General features: G+C 27.4%; 2 protein-coding genes across 2 annotated transcripts; both read left to right on the top strand.

The window, feature by feature from the left end:
- Positions 1–91: 91 nt before the first annotated feature.
- On the top strand, positions 92–912 carry LOC126907548 (uncharacterized). The gene has a single exon (XM_050688916.1). The coding sequence runs from the start codon at positions 92–94 to the stop codon at positions 866–868; it is 777 nt and encodes a 258-aa protein (XP_050544873.1). The 3' UTR covers positions 869–912.
- A 10,254-nt stretch (positions 913–11,166) lies between these two features.
- On the top strand, positions 11,167–13,468 carry LOC126907521 (uncharacterized). Its single transcript, XM_050688876.1, has 2 exons — positions 11,167–12,680; positions 12,763–13,468. Exons 1-2 carry the CDS (start codon positions 11,282–11,284, stop codon positions 13,005–13,007), a joined length of 1,644 nt encoding a protein of 547 aa, XP_050544833.1. The 5' UTR covers positions 11,167–11,281; the 3' UTR covers positions 13,008–13,468.
- The last annotated feature ends 9,146 nt before the right edge of the window (positions 13,469–22,614 follow it).

Below are 22,614 nucleotides of genomic sequence, written 5' to 3'. Positions count from 1 at the left end.
TACAAATATAGTTAAAAAATTAATATATAGCAAAATTAAACTATTTAATTTTATTTGTGGAACCTATTATCATATTATACCTGATTCCACAATGTATACTATACAAACATTAGAAATAAGTGATTTTATGTGTCTGTATGATGATAACTTTCTTAGCAACTTTGTGATTGATATTTGTTTGGCTATAAAGGCTATCAAAAATCAGGCAGAATTTAGAGTTTTATACTGTAATGAAGTAACGGAAATTTTAAGTAGTACAGAGTTAAATAAAAAACAGAAAATTAGATATAATTTTGAAGAAAATAGTGTAGTCATTATGCCGTGGCATATAAAATTATCAAAATTGAATCATTGGATTATTGCAATAATTAATTTCCAACTTAAAGAGTGTTACATATTGGACCCTATGAATCCTACTAAAGATACAAAATACAATCAGCAAAAGTTTCAAAAATTGTATAGAGCTTTGAAAAAACATTGTACTTATGCTAAAAAACCTATCCCTCGAGTATCATTGGTTCAATGTAAAGCCAAAAACATACCAAAACAAGTTGATGCTTATAACTGTGGAGTTTATATAATATACTACGCTATCACAATAATGAATAAATCACATTTTGACAAGAAGTTCAACCCTAATACTTATAGAAACGAATTAAAAAGTTTATTGCTAGAAAATTCAGGTGACATGGAAAACATATGTTTATATTGCCAAAAGTATATAGAACATCACAGCAGAATTGAATGGGTTTCATGCACTACATGTCGTCGTCGAGTAGTAACTGATTGTATAGCTGATCAGTATAGACTAAATGATTATAAAAATGTTGATTTCTATTGTATTTTATGTGACAAGACTAATAATTAAGTAAAAATATTTATTATAAAAATTTTATTTTTAATTAACAGCAAATCGTCGTCTCCATAAAAAACCCATTTTTTATCAATATAGTTTATTTTAAGTGTAAAGTTTAAATCTATAATTCTGATAGATAAATGGATATAAATTTTGTTTTCATAAAACGTTTTAAATTTTTACCTTGATCTTTTGAGTAATTATGTTGACGATATTAAGTAAATTTTAGCTTCTTTTATTTTGTATTAATTCAACTTAAATATTTTTAGCTCAAGACAATATAAGAGTAAAATACCTTCTCTGCTTCATATCGAAGCTAAAAAAAATTTTTGGGAGACTTAACAGCCAACCTCCTCGTGGTGTCTCCTGGGTAACGCTAATAGGCTGAACTATGAAAAATTATAAATTCATATCGTTACAATAGGCTAAAATTTAGGAATTAAATCATATATGTAATGGGTAAAGTTTTATACTTTAATGAAGTAATAGAAATTTTAAGTAGTACACAAAAAAATCAAGAACAGAAAAATAGGTATAAATACGAAAAAAATTATACTTAGAAATCAAAGAACTACTAATCAGGCTGTAATTAAAGAAATAGAAGTTGATGTTGTTTTTGAAATAATTAAACACTACCTGCAGATTTTTAATTGCTATAATAAATATTTATTCATATATTATACTTCTAAATCAAAAAACTACTAATCAGGAATAATAAAGGAAATAGGAATTAATTTTGCTTTTGGTATAATACACCATTATTTTAAAATTAAACACTATCTACAGATTTGCATCGAAGCGTTTTTTATGATAGTGATTTTAATCACTGCCAGATTAAATCTATACTGGAACCAACTATGCCACGACCCCACTGTGCTGGGTTTTTTTTTTTTTGACTTCAATATTTCAAACACATCAGCTGGTGTGCTAAAAACAGCCTTAATTGGACGAGGATTATTTTTACCATGAATACCAAGACGAATAACTTTAGACGGTCTAATATTCCCACTAGTAATAATCGAATCAATTACATTACTCACAAGATTAGAGTCATGCGTTATCAATGCATAATCAGACGGTCGACTGCATTATCAAGGTTGGACTCTGGAACGTTATAAAATATTAGATTAGATGCTCTGATATTGCGTTCGCCTACTTCACCAATTATAAACTCAGAAAAATTTTGAACGTTGTTATTTTTCTTCTGACTCTTTAGTTCATTAACTTCAGCTAATAAACGATTAATTAATAGTTTAAGCTCGGGCATATCACGCAAACCCTTATTGCATGCTTCGCAAAAGAATTTCAAATTTCGATTCTTCAAACCAAGACATTTTATTTCACTATTATTAAGACCTGAGCATTTGTTATGTGTTAGAACGTTACAGCCATCACACTTAATAGGAACATCAAACTCAGTGATAGTATGAAGATGGACATAATTAAAGTTGCAGATAAAATAATTAAAAATAAAATAGAACCGAGGAAACCGTAGATGACTGGAAAAATTCTTGTATTCATTGAAAAAAAGAACAAATTAAGGAACAGAGATTACAATTTATATAATCAGATAAAAAACGAAGTAACAACAAAATGACGTCTAGCAAAAGAATTTTGGTTAGATCAAAACGTACAAAAAATAGAACATGATCTACTAAGCACCAATACAGAAAAAACCTGTAATAATAACGTNAGAAGATAATATTGTAAAGTTAATGTTTTAACCTTTTTATTTCATTAATATAATATTACAATTAAAATTTCTACTATCCTACATTTACCTGGTACTCTGTCTGTAACCATTTTTTTACTTGGTACTTGATTAATAAATGTATTTACTACCCGGAACTTCTCTAGTATTAAATGTATGATCCATACATATATTTTTTCTTTATTTTAAACAATTAGGTCAGTACACATTTTGCAAATCACATCTCTTTTACACAAGATTTTCATCAAAATAGAAAAGAGTGTTTCTGTTGATGCTGATTCAGCCAATACTTATAATAATTCTAATTTAAAAGTTTTTAAATTTATATTTTAAACTATGAAAAAAAATTTTACACTGAACAAACTTATGAATTTATTGATAATAAATTAAATTGTATAGTCATTGTAATAAATGCCAGACAATCAAATTATGTTCGTAATTAGTAATTCAATAATAATAGATTTTAGTACAATATTTTATTATAACATTTTCATTACGTGATACATATGTATTTTATTCCTTACTTTTTCATTAATAGATAACTTTTTGGCTCCATGTTTGGCTCTAAGCTTATTAGTTTGTTCTAAATGTTGTTTTCTGATATTATTAATTTCGAAATTGGTAAGTCCTTCAATCAGCTTGTTTGACTGAGTGCTCTTAACTGGTGGTTTAGTAGTAGTTTTTTTATTTTGCACCTTATGCTGCGTTGTACTTTGGGTGATAAGTGGTCTTTTAGTAATTTCATTATTTTGCACCTTTTTTTTTTTTGAACTTGGAGTAATCGGTGGTATATTTGTAGTTTTGTTATTTTGCACCTTCTGCTTCTTTGAAATTAGAGTAGTTAGTGGAATTTTTGTAGTTGTTTTTTGAGATTTTCCTTGATTAATTATATTTTTATTAGGTTTAACGTTTCGTAATGTTTCATCATTATCGTTCTATTTAGTGTAATTAGTTGGTTATCAATAATTATATCGAATCAAAAATTCATAAAAAGATGAACTCAATCTAATACTATGAGTANTTACACTCCTAAATATCTAGTTGATTATTTACTTTATAAGTAATTTATTTAATTTATATAAAGTTTAATGCACATATAATATATGTGTATATTATAATATTACAAGATAATACCCTCGGCAGGTTTTGAAATCTTTAATAACTTCTAATGCAGTGAATACTGTGCATTATTTTTTAAAAATAATTTTCATAGATTACGTTAAAAACATGTATTAATTATTTGTTTTTAATAAATAAATAAATAAGTCAACAATTTTTAATTTGTAATACTAAGCTTAGCCTAACTGCATCTTACCTTGGGTGCCTACGAACCTACGGCACATTAAGCCCTATGGGCTGTCCTTACAAATGGCGAAAGAAAACATAATATTCATTAAAAACAATCTTTAAATTCCGTATTAAATGTGTAAAATACATAAAATTAAAAAAAAAATTAATATGCCCAAACTGATATCATATCTTACAAAAAACTTTGCACGTGGACGTTTCTGGACAGGCCTGGTAAAAACTTTTTATTACTGTAATAAACAAAAAGAAGTAAAAAGGATATGTGGCAAAGGAATGTTGTTAGGTGTGTTTGGGGTTCGGGGTGTGAAAGGGAATAAATGAATGTAATGTAAAGGAACACAGGTGGCCAATAAGGAAATNGAAATGTAACACAGGAGGCCAATAAGGAAATAATAATCGTAGCGGGCGTAGTGTAAAAAGGATGGGCAGCAATGGAAAGTAAAAGTGGCTATAGATACCCGGTAGTGACTACAATAAAATGAAATAGAAAGGGATCTCGGGGTATGTATGCTTGCGTAAAGACGTCTAATGTATGAATAAGATGGAATTACAAAGAAGGGTCACTACCTAGCTCCTGCACAGAAACGCGTACACTAATTTCCGGCGAGTCACAAGTATCGTATTTTTTATAAAAATATTTTAGTTTATTCTCAATGACCTATCTTGTTCTAATTGTTTATTACTAAAAATTCTTCAGTAAAGGATCTATTATAGACTTATTATATAAACAAATGTTTCACTTACCTCTGACTATCCTGATAAGGCAGATATTCTCTTGAGATGAATGATGTTGTTGATGTAACAATTATCGATGTATACGTATAGGCATTAATGTACGCAATTATATTTATACGGTTTATATTATTATTAACTCGCGTGTAACTACTTCTCTAATGCAATTCTATATTAAATCTACCCAAGGTGAAATCTAAGTTTATTATAACTCTGTTTTTTGTAAAAACCTTTTGTATATTTATGTAGTATAGTCCTTAACCTTGTATATGGTGTTTTACCTTAATATATTTATTATTTAATAATTTATAAAGCAAATAAAGAACTTCTAAACAACATAACTGTCCTGTGCAACAAACTATTTCCAAGTGGCCTACGTCTTTTCAGTCGTCCAAAGAGTGATCTAGGGTAGATGCGAGCTCAATTTCGGTTCTTTGCACAATAGATTATACTAGTGTCCTACACTCCGATTGCCCGCACTGTGGCAGAGATCAGACTAGCTGGTCGATAAGTGGAGAGACACTTTGAAGAAATCTTATGATTAACTAAAATTCTAATTATGATATTATTGTACTATTACCCTGTCCAGCCAGGTTGTGGCCCTTCAATAAGTAATAGATACAATTCAATCAAATTAAGTACCTTAGAATGTCTAATGTATATTACAAAATAATATTAATAAGTAATGCGTTATAAATTATATAAGTGTCCTACACTCCGATTGCCCGCACTGTGGCAGAGATCAGACTGGCTGGTCGATAAATGGAGAGACACTTTGAATAAATCTTATGATTAACTAAAATTCTAATTATGATATTATTGTACTATTACCCTGTCCAGCCAGGTTGTGGCCCTTCAATAAGTAATAGATACAATTCAATCAAATTAATTACCTTAGAATGTCTAATGTATATTACAAAATAATATTAATAAATAATGCGTTATAAATTATATTAGTGTCCTACACTCCGATTGCCCGCACTGTGGCAGAGATCAGACTGGCTGGTCGATAAATGGAGAGACACTTTGAATAAATCTTATGATTAACTAAAATTCTAATTATGATATTATTGTACAATACCCTGTCCAGCCAGGTTGTGGCCCTTCAATAAGTAATAGATACAATTCAATCAAATTAATTACCTTAGAATGTCTAATGTATATTACAAAATAATATTAATAAATAATGTGTTATAAATTATATAAGTGTCCTACACTCCGATTGCCCGCACTGTGGCAGAGATCAGACTAGCTAGTCGATAAGTGGAGAGACACTTTAGAGAATGCTTATAATTAATTGGAGTATTAACTATGATATTATTGTGCTAGTACTCAGTCTAGCCAGGATGTGGCGCTTCAATAAGTAATAGAACACAATGCAATCTAGTCATGTAACCTTTTAGTATGCTTATATATATATATATATATATAAATGTAGATAAAAAGAAATAAATAAACACCAATATTTTATATGTGTTAGAATATTTATATCACCAAAAGTATTCGACCGAAAATAAGATGTATAATATTTTCAGTAATTACGAAAGAGGGTAAAAATAGTGCAGATTTTATATAGAATTGTAACTAAGAATGAAACATAAACTCACGCACATTCACTTTTTGTATCTTGGTTGAGAATTCCAGAGAGCCGTAGAGATGTAGAGATAGAATGGCAAGGCCTCCCAGTGTCTGCTAGAGGGATGTTCAGAAATCGTACATAACCACCGTAAGAGAAGCGAAGCCTTAAAGGAACCGCCGTAAGAGAACCACCCGAATTTGGGGGAAAATGGCCTTTTTATAGCCCGCAAAACTGGTTTAGCGATCTCTGGTGAGATTCTTGAAATATTTTTTGCTGTATTTGGTTGGTTAATGTGATAGAATCTTTTACGTGGACGTTTTATGGAATGCGTAAGAGGGTGGTTAAATCTTATGTAAGGGTATTATTTTATTATTCATCTTATCCACGGGGAAACACTAATGGCATTGAGCGTTTTTAATAAAAATTGAAAACGCTCACAGTGTACTTAAAACAATTTTCTCATCTTTACGAATATTTATCCAAAATAAAGATATCGACCCTATCATATTTTTTTTAATAAATACTAATATTATTTATCAGCATAAAAATTTGATTTAGTAAAGTATTTATTGGTCTATAATTTAAAAAAAATGTTTTATTTTACTGATATGATTTAAATGTGTAATTCAGTATAAAAATAAATTTTATACTTCTATTAATTTGGAAATATTTAATTAAAAAAATTTTTTTTGAAATGACTATTTTTTACAATAGCGTAATTTTGAGATATTTGTCTGATTTTCTAAAATTAAAGGATTCTTTCCAATATTTAGTGATTATAAGTTCAACTAGATTAAAATAGTGTTCTGTTAACGTATTGGTCATTAAAATTGGCGGAAGCTGAGAAAAATTAACAACAGACACAAAATTAAACCATATAGATATATATTTTAATATGAATAAGAAAGTTTTCTCACAAAAGGAGATTTGGGTTAATATAAATTTACTTACTTTTTTAAATATTATAATAAATTTAAACATTTATACTGTCTCTTTTAAATAAATAAAGTGTTAACGCAAAATAATTGTATTCAATATCGCTTTAAAATGTACCGACGACAACACGGGGTCGCGGCTAGTTTGTTTAAAATAAATCAAATAGAAGAATTCTGAATTCCTTATTGAATTCAGATCTTCAAAAAGAAGAGAGAATTGAGGCGCTCGCTGACACGTTCGCTCACTTACCAATGTGCAAGCAGAACTAAGCCTTTTTATATTATTGTTAATTACCCCTTCATGGGTTGTTGTCGTCAGCGCTTTTAGTGATTTTCAGTTTATTGTTTAAAATTTGAACATAACATGATAATTATTTTTAAGATAAGATGCATAGTATACAATAATCAATTTAACATGTATATACATAAATAACAGTTAGTGTACAAATGTGTATATGTTATGACAGATAAATAAATTATTTGTTTGTATACAATGGCATTAAATATTGATATATTAAATTATATTAAATATAATTATATTATTAATTAAATATTAAATACTGATGAATGTAAGGTGCGTAATGCAGAGCATTGTGCATATTACGACATACTTGTCGCTTGAATTTGTGGTTCTTGGTACTGTCTGATTTCATTAATGTTGGATGGCATTTGATATTAAAATAGCAGTACCAGCGTGAGCTGTACCATTAGGGTGGTTAGTTTTATATAAATTGTAGTTATTTATTTTAAAGTATGATTTATCCGTAAAGTGAGTTTCACTAATTAGTGCTATGTCTATATTATTGTCGTTAAGTTTAGTTTGTAATTCTCGCTATGACATCACCACTGCATAAGGCACATTTGGGGGGTTGGTCTTTAGACTTTTGGCATGCTTCTGTTAAATGTGAGCCTTCACATTTCACACACCGGGGTTCGTGATTACAATAATGCTTCGTATGCCCGAAATTTTGGCACCTCAATCACTGTATTGGGTTATTATTTAGTTTAGGTTCTTCGAATTTTACTATAGAGTAACAAATTAATTTTACTTTGAAAATATCATTATTGTTAATATTTGGTTCAAGATCGATAAAAAACAGTGGAAGGGTTTTTTTCTTATTGTCTTTGTAAAACATTAACTACTTATTTGACATTGAACCCGAGTTTAAATTAATTCTTCTTCAATGAATTTTATTTCCGTTGAGTGATGTAGGTTTTTTAGAACAATACGAAATAGTTTTTCTTGTTTTAATTGGTAAGTGTGAAAATTAATATTTTTTTTTATTAAAATGCGTACAATTTTACGGTATGATTCAGGTGAATTGAGATGTAATTTAAGTCCCGATGTATTGCTTTTACAAGTGAATACTTTGGAATCGATATTTTTTTTAATGATTTCACAAAATTTTGAATAATAGAGTTCGGATTTGATAAATATAGGAGGTGGTTTGTGTATTATAGGTTCGGCGGTTTGTTCAGTTTCCATATCATTGTTATCTGTTTGAAGTGATGTGTATCGGTTTAATATTTTTTAATTTTTATTTGTTTTATGTTTAGGTAGTGGAGAAGAGTCGGGGTGACGATGTGTGCGGTCTTTTGTTTGACGATAACACTATAATCCAGTCGTCATTTAAATCGTCTGCGTTTACGGATTTTAGCGATTCATTTTTATTGTTATTTACTATATGGCTGCGGTTTATTATAGTTATCGGGGTTAATTTAATTACTATTATTAGTATATATTCCTATATTATACTTTTAAATTAAAGAACCACTAACCAGGATATAATTAAGGAAATAGGAGTTTATGTTGCTTTTTCAAATCATTCGCCAATTTCTCAAAATTAAAGACTATCTACATATTTGCATAGAAGCGTTTCTTATATTAGTGATTTTAATCACTGTCAGATATCATCTATAATTATTGATTATAATTATTGATTATATATATATATTATTAATTATTTATAGTATTCCCTACTATGGTAAGTTAACACTCTTTCGCTACCTCACTGTGCTACCATTATTTTATGATTCTTTTGTATTGAATACAATACTAAATTATTAAATATCAATTCAAACTCAATAAAATTAGTATAAAATAATTTTTATATAACTAATTTGTTTATTAATTTATTAGATAACTTATAACTGAATTATTAATAAATTAATTCTAGATGATGTTTACTGTCATACACCGTCTTTGCCTACTCGTAAACATGAACACACACACAAGAATTAAATGTATATTTGGCAACAAAGTGCATTTGTTGGCTCTTCCCGAATACTGGTAAGTATACTATAAGTCAGCTTAACTCCTCAAACTAGGGAGCCAATAAAGGGATAGTTTCTAACTAGATTAAAAGTAGAAAACAAAAAACAGAAAGTGTTAGGCCCCCTGGTAATCATACCGTGACAATGATAATATAGCTATTTTCAAAAATTGACATGATGTTTCGTTTAATATTGAAATGAAAACCATTTTTTTGTTTTTATACTCATCACTTTTTTTTGTAGTAGTAATTTTATGAAAATATAATGTTAAATAAAACCAAAGATCAATTCCATTAAATTAAATTGAATCTAATTATACACACATACAAATCTAGGCGTTGTTTTAAAAATAAATAAGGGGCTTTATATATAAAAGTGTCAGACTTTCCGGAACACTTTCAAAATTTAAGTAAAAAAAGTTAATTTTTTTTGAAAAAGTTGTCATTTTAAATCCCCCCCTGTAAGCAGGTAAAAAGTCAGATTTATAAAAAAAATATACCAAATGATAGGTAAAGACATCATGCATCTATAAAAAAAAGAATTATATTGATCCATACATCTTTCAAAAAGTTATAGTATTATAAAGTTCAAAATATAAAAAAGAATTTTTTTACAAAAATCGTATTTTTTTTTATTAAGTTTGATGTCTGTTTTCACCATGAAGATAAAATAATGTCCGAAATTTTTTTTTTTTGCATAATAAAGTATGTTACATTAGCTTTAATTTAAGATATATATAAAAGTGTCAGACTTTCCGGAACACTTTCAAAATTTAAGTTGAAAAAGTTCTACTTTCTACATGCATTTTTTAGATTTGAACCCCCCTCGTATATAGGGAAATGGTCCGATTTAAAAAAACAGTATGTCAAATGAAAGATGTATATAAATATTACTCCCCGTGAAAAAATTATACTGATCCATACATTTTAAAAAAGTTATAGCATAATAAAGTTAAAAATGTAAAATACAAAATCGAAAATTTTCACACAAAAATAGCATTTGGTAGCCATTTTCACCGTGAAGATAAAATAAATTCCGAAAATTTTTTTTTGTATAATAAAGAACAGAACATTAGCTTTAATTTAAGGTATATATAAAAGTGTCAGACCTTCCGGAACATTTTCAAAAGTTAAGTAGAAAAAGTTGTCATTTTAAATCCCCTCTTGTGGGCAGGTTAAGGGTTAAATTTATAAAAAAAATATACCAAATGATAGGTAGAGACATCAAGCATCTATAAAAAAAAATTATATTTATTTGGTCAGTTTTGAAAAAGTTATGGCACTTTTAAGTAAAAAAAATTGAAAAAATTTAAAAATTAGCGATTTTTAAATTCGTAATTTTTTTGGAGGTTTCCCCCATTTACGGGGAACGAAGGAATTTTTTTCATTTAAAAAAAAAAAAAAAAAACACATCTTAGTAAAATCAATACCTTCTCAGCTTCGCATCGAAGCTAAAAGTAATACAAAATATTCAGTAGATAATAGTTTTTAAAAATGTGAAAACCTGATGGGTTATAGCTAACATACGTAAAATATGAAAAACACAATACAGAATTTCCGTACACTTTAATAAACCACACATTAAGATTGTATTATTAAGTATTGTAGAAGGTTAGTCTTTTTTTAAGTTTCAATTTAATTTAATTTTTTATTATGTAACTTATTCTATAAATATTAAAAGGAATAATAAATCATACATTAAAATGTATATATACGAATGTATATATTGTAATAAAAAATAGATTTTTTTACATAAAAATTGGAAAGACCTTGATATATATAAAAAGACACGTAATATATTTCTATTTTCAAATAATGTAAGGTTTTAGTCTTAATAAAATTTTAATTTTAAATTTCTTTAGAGTTTCTGTATAAATTTGTTAAAAAATGATTTTCTTTACTTTTTTAACATTTATAGTGTTTAATCTGTCATCTGTAAGTACGTGCGTCAAAGAACGTCATTGTAATTTTTCAAGATACATGTTGAATTATTTCACTCATAACAAACAATATTTGTTACACATTAATGAAACTCTAGACAAAATTTCTGAAGAAGATTTAAAAAAATACGGAGAAGCAATTCAGACTCACGGTGAAATCGTATTATTGATGATTCAAGAATTATATTATTTGAAATGTGATTATTTACCTAGAGATTTGATGGCAGTGAACTTGTATTTAAATAACGTATCAGGATCAGTCAGTATAATTAGTAGAAAAATATCTGTTAAAAATACAAAAGAAAATAAGAAATTACAATTACTGAAAGGATATCAGATGATTCATGAACATATTTCCAATCAGTTATCTAAATATATTAATACTTGGTGTGCTGATGAAGTTGTTTCACTATTTGTAGACTATCCAAAAATTAATGATGAACATAGTGAACTAAATATAGAAAAATTGGTTTTCGTAACAAAGGATCTTAGGAATAAAATCATGAAAGAATTAAATACTGACTTATGTACAGATTCCTTTACACAATTGTTTAGTCCAAAAAATGTTATATATTATGATTTATTAACCCACCAATCTATTGAAAATGAAAAGAATTTTATGAATGGTTCTCAAAGAAGACAAATTAAAGCAGACATAAAAAATGATTACTTAGATCTTCTCCGTTTTACTCCATTAAATATACAATGTGCAGACGGTAGTGATATTACATTATCAGATGTATTCCGATTTATAAAATTCAATTTTAATCATCGTCATGTATATTTATTTCAAACACTAGTTAGTACATCTCTTTTTTACCCTGTTTTCGTATTATTAGGTAAATTTGCTAACCTTATTTTAAGTCTTTCAACCTCTGATTTAAATGCAAGCTATTACAATAAAAATATTTGTCGACATATTATATTGTTAACCCGAACGGTAATAGAATCTCTGAATAAAATAAATGATCTCAATATTTTTAATGATTTATCTTACAAATTTGTTTTCAAAATTGTAAATAGATTAAAACATTTTTTGAATAGTGCGTATCATTGGCCAATTATAAATGAGAATTATAATATAATATTCAATATTCATGAAACTTTAAAAAATACGTTAATAAATAAAGGTATTAGGTATGAAATAGAACCAACTATTACAATAACACAAGATAATTTCTATGGTAACTACAAAATTGTTTTTAAATACAGTATGCAAGTGAAAAACTATATTGTACAACTAAAAAAACATAATAACTTGATTATTTCACAAAATAGTTTGCATAAAAAAATGAAGCACAGCAATTATACACATAAAAAAGATGTTTTAACCGATAATGTTGTTGGTAAGTTTATAACTATAATAATTTAAAATTATCAGAAAAATCAAATTAATAAACTGAAATTTAATTATATTTTTTCGTGTAGAAAATTTATGCAAAGATGATTTTTATAAAACTTTTAATAGAACATATGATTTGGACGAAATTGAAGATGACTTGGTAAATGATGTTCAGTTTGCAGATCTTGGATTTGTAAAAATTGAAACATCCCTATCTAGTATTCAAAACGAAGCAAGTATTGATAGTAATGAGACCAAATTAGAAATTGAAACAACGGATTCGTCAAAATATAGTCCATGTTACACATATGATTATATAATGTATAAATAGTTTCTACAAATATAAATAATGGATAATAGATTTAACAAGTTGAACATTTAATTTACATTAAAATAATAATACTCATAATTTTATTATACTTATTAGGGTGGTCCTTATTTTTCGACTTAGGAAATTCATTGGTCTCACCCCCCAAATTTGATTATATACATGTGAAAACGAACCAAAAAAAATACCAAATTAAAAATACACAGCTGAAAAAAAATTGCAATAATCCATTGTACATATCAATCTCAACCGATATACAGAGTAGAGAAACTTACCGAGATATTTTTTAGTATTTAATTTTTGTCTTGATGATTGTTGTTCTGCATCATTTTAAAGCGTCATCGTCGGGACACAGTATCAATAATTAATTAATTTTATAATAATATTAATAAATTGAATAAATTGATCAATTAATGTATACTGTTATATTTAACTTAAAATACAGTTTACTATTATTCTTTGTTGAATTTGTGGATGATTTTTCTTGGTAACTGATATAAAAATAATTTATGGCCCATTGAATCAGATTATTGTTGTCTCCGGATAAAAAAAAATTTATATATTAATGTAGTTTTTAGAACTAAACAATATTTTCTTTTATAAAAATCTAAAATATTTAATAGTTTTCAATAAAATATTACTGTGTTTTCCTTGATTACTCGTATGTTTTCATATATTCGATGACTCGAATGTAATACTCACAGTTTTATTTTTTTATTTAAGTAAGTATAAAGTATGTTTTCAGTTCAAAAAATAATGTTACCACTCCAAGAAGTTATTAGGAATGAATTAAAAGAGTAATGAATAACTGATAAATTAAGAAATATATGAAACTAAAAAGATATATATTTTTAATTTTTCAAAAATTATATTGATAATATAAGTAGGGTAATATTGGGGATTCTAGGTACCCCGCATCATCACCTCATAAATCAATGGTATGTTGTGGAGGGTATTTTGAAGGTCGAGGTCAGGGGAAGGCGTGGTTTTTATGATGGAGAGAGTAGGACGAGGCGCCGTTTATTTATAGTGGGGGTAAGGGTCTGAAGTTCATTCAAAATGGCGTTTTTTTAAACTATAGTACGCATACTCACTATAAATCAATGCCAAGGGTGGGAGAGATGGTACATACATAGTTGTTCACCTCCTACGGCGCGATCTACTGGAAAATAGGGTAAACTAAAACTCACGATATCTGAAAAAGTCAACTGATAAACATATGTTTAAACGTACGCATTACATTGAATAGCACACTTTAAGTAGCCGTCGCTACCACACGAGTCCTAGGCTATTCCTTTAACATATTGAATTAATATTAACGCTACAGGTTTCTTCTTCAACATATCCTAAAGAAGGAGGGGATGAAACCCGACGTAAACTAATATGCTGCATGTATAGATTGTATATAATTAATCATTTTCTAAGAATTTTATCATTGCCTACCAGACACTTGGGTAAGCTTATTTCCAGGAACAAAGATATTGCTATATTACTATATTATAACGTTCATAGGCGTCAGCATTTTATGAGAAAAATGGCAACGTTGTTTTTTTTCACGCCTTCGCATTTTATTATTTGACTATATAACCTATTAAACGCTTTTTATCCTGTCACATATGTGTTGCATTGACGTTAACGCAGAGTTGTCATTTTGAAAACTATAAATTTATTATATTAATAATTTACACGCTTGAATAAAAAGTCATGAACCAGCAAACGTCTTCTGTACTATGTATTTAGATTTTTACAATTATTAACATTTTAATTTACATTTATATTTCTTTAATTTTATCACCCCTACTATTTTGGATTATTTTTTTTTCTTCCAATAATTAAATAATTTATTTTATTTTTTATTAAAGCTACCTCGTTTAAATCTGCTTCGTGACGTCAGGCGCCTAAGAGTAGTAGGGGCTAAAAACAGCGTGGTTAGATCAAATAGGTTACGTATGCAGTTGACGGATACCCGTGATTTCACTGAGATTAATACTGCATTGAAGCGGGGGGCCGTTTGGTTTTATCCAAAGAACGTACAATTTCAAATTGGAGGCCTCATACCATATACCGCGATCAGAAGTACTGCCCGAGGATCGTGCCTTCGAGACACGCGCTAGGGCATTACTATCCAATACGGATATCGGATGTGTAGTCGCTGAAGATTTTGAGGTTATTATCGCTGAGGAAGACACGTACTCGTGGAGGGGTAACGGCTCTACTCTATCGCATATCGACGGCCTTATGCTCAGCGTATACAAGTATACGCCACTCGCCGGTTCATCATATATTCCTGTCCCACCAGAAATTAATTGATCGTTGATCAAAAAAAATTTTAACGAGGAATACAGGTATGATTTTACGGGGTTGACGTTTCCCACACTTGTGTCCCACATTAAAATATTTGAGCGACGAAACCCTAACGTGTTTGTCAATGTGTACGGTTGACGTAACATGTAATAATTCTACTTCCTAGAAAACTTCATTATACTATTTTTTTTAACACTTTTGAAACATAAACCGTAACATACCTGTCAGGTATTTTTATGATTTTGTACGCATACACTAATTAAGTCTTTTCGAATTTTTAATATTCAATCGCTTCTTATCTTTTAAATACACAAGGAAAACTAATTTTATATTTTCAGATTCTTAATTGGCATATTCCATGAATAGTTTTATTTTTTTTTTTTTCATAACAAAGTAACATATAGAATTTGATATGTTTACAATAAATACACTAACATGTTCATAAACGACAAAATAAAAGTGTTGTATGTCGTTTTTTCTTCATCGGGTTAATTACTGACCGATTCGAGTTCTAATCCACTTTATTCGTGATTATATACAATATCAGAAATGTCATTGTAAAAATGTTAAGTCATTTTTTAAAAATATAAATAATTTTCACCGAAAAAATAAACTCGGCACAAGAAAATCGTGGCATAGTTGGGTCCAGTATAGATAATATCTGACAGTGATTAAAATCACTATAAAAAAAAAGGCTTCGATGCAAATCTTTAGATAGTGTTTAATTTTAAAAAATTGGTGGATTATTCCAAAAGCTACATGATCTGCTATTTTCTTGTTAATATCCTGAATGAATAAGGGATTATTAAAAAATATTATTTCTCATAAAAAAATTGTGTTGATCCATACACTTTTCAATAAGTTATAGCATTATAAAGTTAAAAATGTAAAATATAAAATCAAGAATTTTCATACGAAAATAGCATTCGGTAGGCATTTTCGCCACGAAGACAAGTCCAGAGGTCAAATTTTTTTTTTTCATAATAAAGTATATTACATTATTGTTAGTTCAAGATATATATTAAAGTATCAGACTTTCCGGATCATTTTCAAAAGTCAAGTTGAAAAAGTAAAATTTTTGTGAAAAAGTTGTAATTTTAAATCTTCCCTGTGTGCATGTAAAAGGTCAGTTTTATAAAAAAAATATACCAAATGATAGGTAAAGACATCAAGCATCTATAAAAAAAAATGATATTTATTTGGTCATTTTTGAAAAAGTTATGACAGTTTTAAGAAAAAAAATTTTAAAAATTTCGAAAATTAGCAATTTTTAAATTTGTAATTTTTTTGGAAGTTTCCCCCATTTACTGGAAACGAGGGAAATTTTTTCAACTTTTGAGGGTAATGTCTTTGATTAGATACGACTTGTGATCTTTTGACGTATCGTTGAAAGAAATCGGTTCGGTGAGAGCTGAGAAAAAGTGGTAACAGACACAAAAAAAAAAAAAACACATCATAGTAAAACCAATACCTTCTCAGCTTCGCATCGAAGGTAAAATGAGTGGTTTATAATAATTTACTATCAATTTCAATAAAAACAATACTACGTAAGGTTTAGATATACAAATTAATAAATTTAAAATTTTAAGAGATTTATTTTTAATTTAAAGAAACTAAAGGAAAAATTATCAATTAGAAATAATAATTCTTATAAAATAAATAACTTTTCAATCGACAATACATCTCTATAAATAAGAGCAAAGCCTAAGTCTTCTTTTTCAGCGTATTCATTTATAACGTCTTCAACAAACATAGGATCTCTCACCATGGATCCAAGTAGTTGCTTTTCTATCGCTATCGATGAAAAGAAAGAAAGTCGCTCATTTTCCATAGTATTTCTTAAAAATGATTTTACGCGTATTAATGTAGTCATAGATTGATTATTAGATGCACGAGTAATAGGTAAAGACAAAAATAACTGGCACAGCTTGGTGTATTGGGAATATATTTCATGTAAATCATCTGAAAAAAAATTAGTATTTAAATAATACTAATTTTTTAATTAACCTACATTTATAAAAATAATCTAACATTTCACGAGGGGATATGCGTTTTTCAGTATCTGAGTATACTACTTGCAACTCATTACGTAAACGATGTTCATCAAAGTAATTTGGATATTGATTAAGTAACTGCGATAGTTTGACTATAGTATATGATAAGTTTTCATTTGTTAATTCAACGAACTCTAGGTATGAAAAATCATTAAATTTAATATCAAATTGTTCAATAAATGAATCTAATATTTCATAAGTTAACTTTCGAAGAAAGTTTTTTTTATAAGTATCATAAATCAAAATATTATTCATCATATTTGATTCTTTATAAAAATGGTCTACTAATTCTTTATTTGTTATCATTAAAATGTTTTCTCTTAGATTTTGAATTTTATTAACACAACCATTAACATCAGACATATTTTTGGATTGCAAAAATTAAGAAAATATGTTATAATTAACTGATATTTGGTTAAATAAGTTTATAAAGTAGACAAAATCAAAATCGTTTAATTTATCTAATAAACTAGATGCAATCGCAATAAACATGGATCCCAGTTCTTAACTTCAGTCACATATTTTGCTGTATTTATAATTACATGAAAATAAAATTTAATTTTTGAAGCACCTTGAGAATATAAATTCCACTCTGTGTCATATTGAAGTGGAAGTTTAAAATCTTGTTCTCTAAGAAGTTCACTTATTTTAGTTAATCGACTAAAAAACCTATGAAACATCGTTATACTACTTATGAACATTTTTACTGGCTGCATCGTTTTTGCACCGTTTATTAATACTGAATTTAAATCATGGCGATAACAATGCATAAGTAACGCACTTGGGTATAATTTTCTTATGATATTTTGAACATTATTTCCATTAGCCATTATTAAAGCTCCATCATAAGTTTGGCTTATAATTTTTTTCCTATTTCCCATTTTACGATTTGAACATTTATCACTTCAGCTAAGCCCAACCCAATTTTGTCCTTAGAAATATCAAAAAATCCAATAAATCTCTCAACAACATTTTGTTCCACAATATATCGAAATATTATACTCATTTGTGATCGACATGAAACATCGGTAGTTTCATCTACTAGTATAGAAACAAAACTTGCAGATTCAATTTCTTTCAAAATTCTCAAGTTTAAAACTTTTGTCACACATTGTATTATATCGTTTTGAACCGAAGAAGTTATAAACTGCTCTTTAAGAAATTTTTCTTCTTGTGGTAGTAAATTAAGTAATTCCAGACATTTATTTCTAGTAAATGATTCGATATTCCCTTGACGACCGTGAAAATCGAGTTCTTATTTTCCTAAATAACAGACTAAATGAACCATTCTAGCCAACATTCGTCTATTAACACCAACCTTTTCGTTGTGTTTTTGCGTTGCTAGTCTTCGACCATCTGAAACTGCATGTTCAATACGAGTTCTCCCTAAGAGATTAAAAAGTTTAAGATTTTTCAAGTGAGTTTTTGAAATAGAATGTTTTTATGCTTTTCTTGTAATATTTTTTATATTAGATATTCCATCCAGACTCCATTGTTCATCGCCCCCAAAAACACACAAATGAAACAAAAAAGTTTGTTGCGTTTATCACAACCACTAAACCACGAAAATTTACTATACCAACTACTCTGAAATCTACGTGTAAAATTTCCGTCTTTATGTTCCAACAACAAAAGGGGGGTAAGCTTTTGGTTTATGAGCTTACATTTTACATCGTATGTCACTGAACGAAAAACATTGTCCAATAATTCGTCTAACACACAATGATTTAGTAGCATAACTAAAATATTTCGCTATAAACGAGAAAATGAATGATGAACCACATGAATGAACGACACAAACAGCGCACTGACCGTTATAAGAGATGGCAGAGACTAGTCTTACGGTGTGAGTAAAAAAAGAAAAACATTGCTGCCATTCCACCCGTCATCTATCTACTACAGCTGAAACAGTTGTTCAGTCGGCTCTTTCAATTTAAGGCCGTTGCGTTTTGGAACCTATTTCCTTATCATAGTTCGTCGTTATTGTCTACTCTAACAATAATGTATGTAAATAATTATACACAAAACTAGAAATTTATCAGATTTTAATAAAAACACATTGTCTATTGGAAAATAATAATAATTTTTTTGATTCTTATACAGCATGTTTCTCAATTTATCAATCATAAATTATTTTTCATATTCATTCATTTCAACTTGTAAGGATGTAAAACATATGTATTCATGAAGTAATAATAAATATCTTATTAATTAGCTTATTAACTATTAAGATATTGGCTGGTGCATAATAACTTTTGGGCAAGTATTTTAAAAATTAAAAACTAAATTAAGTATTTTAATTGTCTTATTCTATTATTTAATAATAGATGAAAAACTTGCAAACTTTTCTGCGAAAATTTAACGTACCTTTGAACAAATTCAATCTAGTAGGAGCAAGATATTTACGAATAAAGACAAAAAAAACCAAGTCGGAATAAATCCAAATCATATATTAGCTTATCGAAGATTAAATATGATTTTAACGCAGTTTAAAACTTTATAAAATATTAAAAATGGTACAGCAAACTTTAAATTACATCAAAAGTTACAAGAGTTGTCAGTTAGATATGATCCATGCTGTATAAAATAGATATGATCTCACGAAAAAAGTATTTAAATAATAAATAATAAATAAAATATTCATACAAAATTCGAAGGCAGTTGTGTCCATATAAACATTTTTTCATATTGTAATACTTTTAAAATTTGCCACTAAATATTGTGAATATTTACGTTAAAGTACTACATAGTAACAGTTTTGAAAATGATTACAACATTACTTTCATTGAAATTTACTGTAATTTAATTGGACTTGTGTATAATCATAATAAATACAACAGATCAGATTTGAAATACTTAAAAAATTTTCTTGTTTGTAAATCTATAAGACAAAGGAGTTTTTGTAGTACGTAATTTTTAATTACTTACTATAAATTTGGTGACTGTTAAGTATATATTCCCAGAAGTACTCGAGTATTTCAGGATAAATCTAAATTTAATATCGTTTTGAGTTTTATAGGTCCCTCAATAGTCAAAGTATATATAATTTTTTATCTTAGTATCATGTAGTTGTCAAATACCTTGAGTACAGAAGATAATTAAAATAATTAAGTATGGTGTTTTAAATGACTTGGGAGTGATAAAAATTCACTTTAATAGAATAAAATACTCTTATAACGTCGCAATATAAAAATATTATAATAATTAAATGAATAAAAAAAAACAATATGTTGAAAAAACTTTGAAGTAAAATTCTTTATATCTTTATGGAGTATAGCGTTGTCATTTTAATAATCTATTTTTAATTTTAGTGATTACAAGTAAATTAAGAACAGAATCATATTATTTTATTTTAATAATTATTTAAATATTTACAAAGTTTTGAAGGTATTGTATTTTATTGAAATATTTTATGGAAATTAAATCATTTAAATTTAACTATCCTGAATACTTTAGTAACTCATCTAATCGCTCTGTTGTTTCTTTTAAATTCTGTTCTGATTTTGTATATAAAACAATGTAAAATATTAAAAAACTATACTTAACCAGTTTTTATGAAAACATTGCAAATGATAATAATTTCTATTTTTTTTTTTTAATTAAATATAATTTAATGAAGTTTTACAAGACTCATTTATTCCATTCGACATTTAAAAATAATTAGATAAACAATTATAATAGAACATCTGTCGTTTTATAATAAATTTCATTTTAGTTATTAATTTTAGAATTTGTACACTTACTAAATATTTGTTAAAAATTTTGCAATTTTTTTCATCTAATTCTAAATAATAGAATAAGATAATTGAAGTAATACTTCTTTACAAAGTGTCCGAAAAAAAGATTACCGAGCATATTTTACATTATAATTAAGTACTCTATTTTCGAAAATTAAAGTAAATTTATTTAAAATGCATTAAATATTTTAACTTCAAGTAATTTTGATTGTGTATAAACAAATTTTAATGAACCACAATAGATGCAATTTTCACATGATAACTTCATAACGTTCAATCAAAAACTTACTTAGTTAAGTCAGTTATCATAAACCCATTGAATCCTTCGCGACAATATAATAATAATTATAAATTAAATTTGTTTGAATTGAAAATAAAAATGTTAAGTGTATTTTTTTATTTTATTCCAATACAAACCTAATATTCATTAGTTAAATGACTGCGAAAGAAATTTTTTTCACACACGCGTACTCGTAACATATCAATAATAACATATCTTTGAATACGGTAGCCATTTGCGCATAGAAGATAGGTCGTCGGGACATTTTTTTTTTTCATTTTATAGTACATAAAATAAGCTTTAATTTGATATATGTTTAAAGGACGCAGTATTTCCGGAACATTTTCAAAAATTAAGTTGAAAAAGTTAGTTTTTCTAAAAAAGTTGCTATTTTAAATCCCCTTTGTGAGTACAATAAGTGTTAGATTTTCAAAAAAAAAATGATATCAAACGAAAGGAAATTACCTAAGATTTCAATATAAAAAAAAAACCCAGCACAGGGTGGTCGCGGCACAGTGGTGACGTGGCATAGTTGGATCAAGTATTATGATATCTGACAGTGATTAAAATCACTANTTGGATCAAGTATAATGATATCTGACAGTGATTAAAATCACTATCAAAAAAAAACGCTTCGATGCAAATCTTTAGATAGTGTTTAATTTTAAAAAATTGGTGGATTATTCCAAAAGCTTCATAAACTGCTAGTTCCTTATTAATATCCCGATTAAGATAAAGTATGTCGAATGAAAAAGGGATTATTAAAAAATAGTATTTCCCATAAAAAAATTATATTGATCAATACACTTTTCAATAAGTTATAGCATTATAATGTTAAAAATGTAAAAAATAAAATTGAGAATTTTCACACAATAATAGCATTTGGTAGCCATTTTCACCTTGAAGATAAAATAAAGTCCGAAATTTTTTTTTTCCATGATAAAGTATATTACATTAGCTTTAATTTAAGATATATATAAAAGTGTCAGACTTTCCGGAACACTTTCAAAATTTAAGTTGAAAAAGTCAATTTTTTGTGAAAAAGTTGTCATTTTGAATCCCCCCCTGTAGGCAGGTAAAAAGTCAGATTTATAAAAAAAATATACCAAATGATAGGTAAAGACATCATGCATCTACAAAAAAAAGAATTATATTGATCCATACATCTTTCGAGAAGTTATAGCATTATAAAGTTAAAAATATAAAAAAGAATTTTTAATTGAGAATTTTCACAC

Source organism: Daktulosphaira vitifoliae, unplaced genomic scaffold (assembly GCF_025091365.1).
Source record: "Daktulosphaira vitifoliae isolate Bord-2020 unplaced genomic scaffold, ASM2509136v1 Scaffold_5, whole genome shotgun sequence".
Taxonomy (NCBI): Eukaryota; Metazoa; Arthropoda; class Insecta; order Hemiptera; family Phylloxeridae; genus Daktulosphaira; species Daktulosphaira vitifoliae.
The sequence above is the reverse complement of the archived record's forward strand: the minus strand, read 5'-3'. Positions and strand labels throughout refer to the sequence as shown.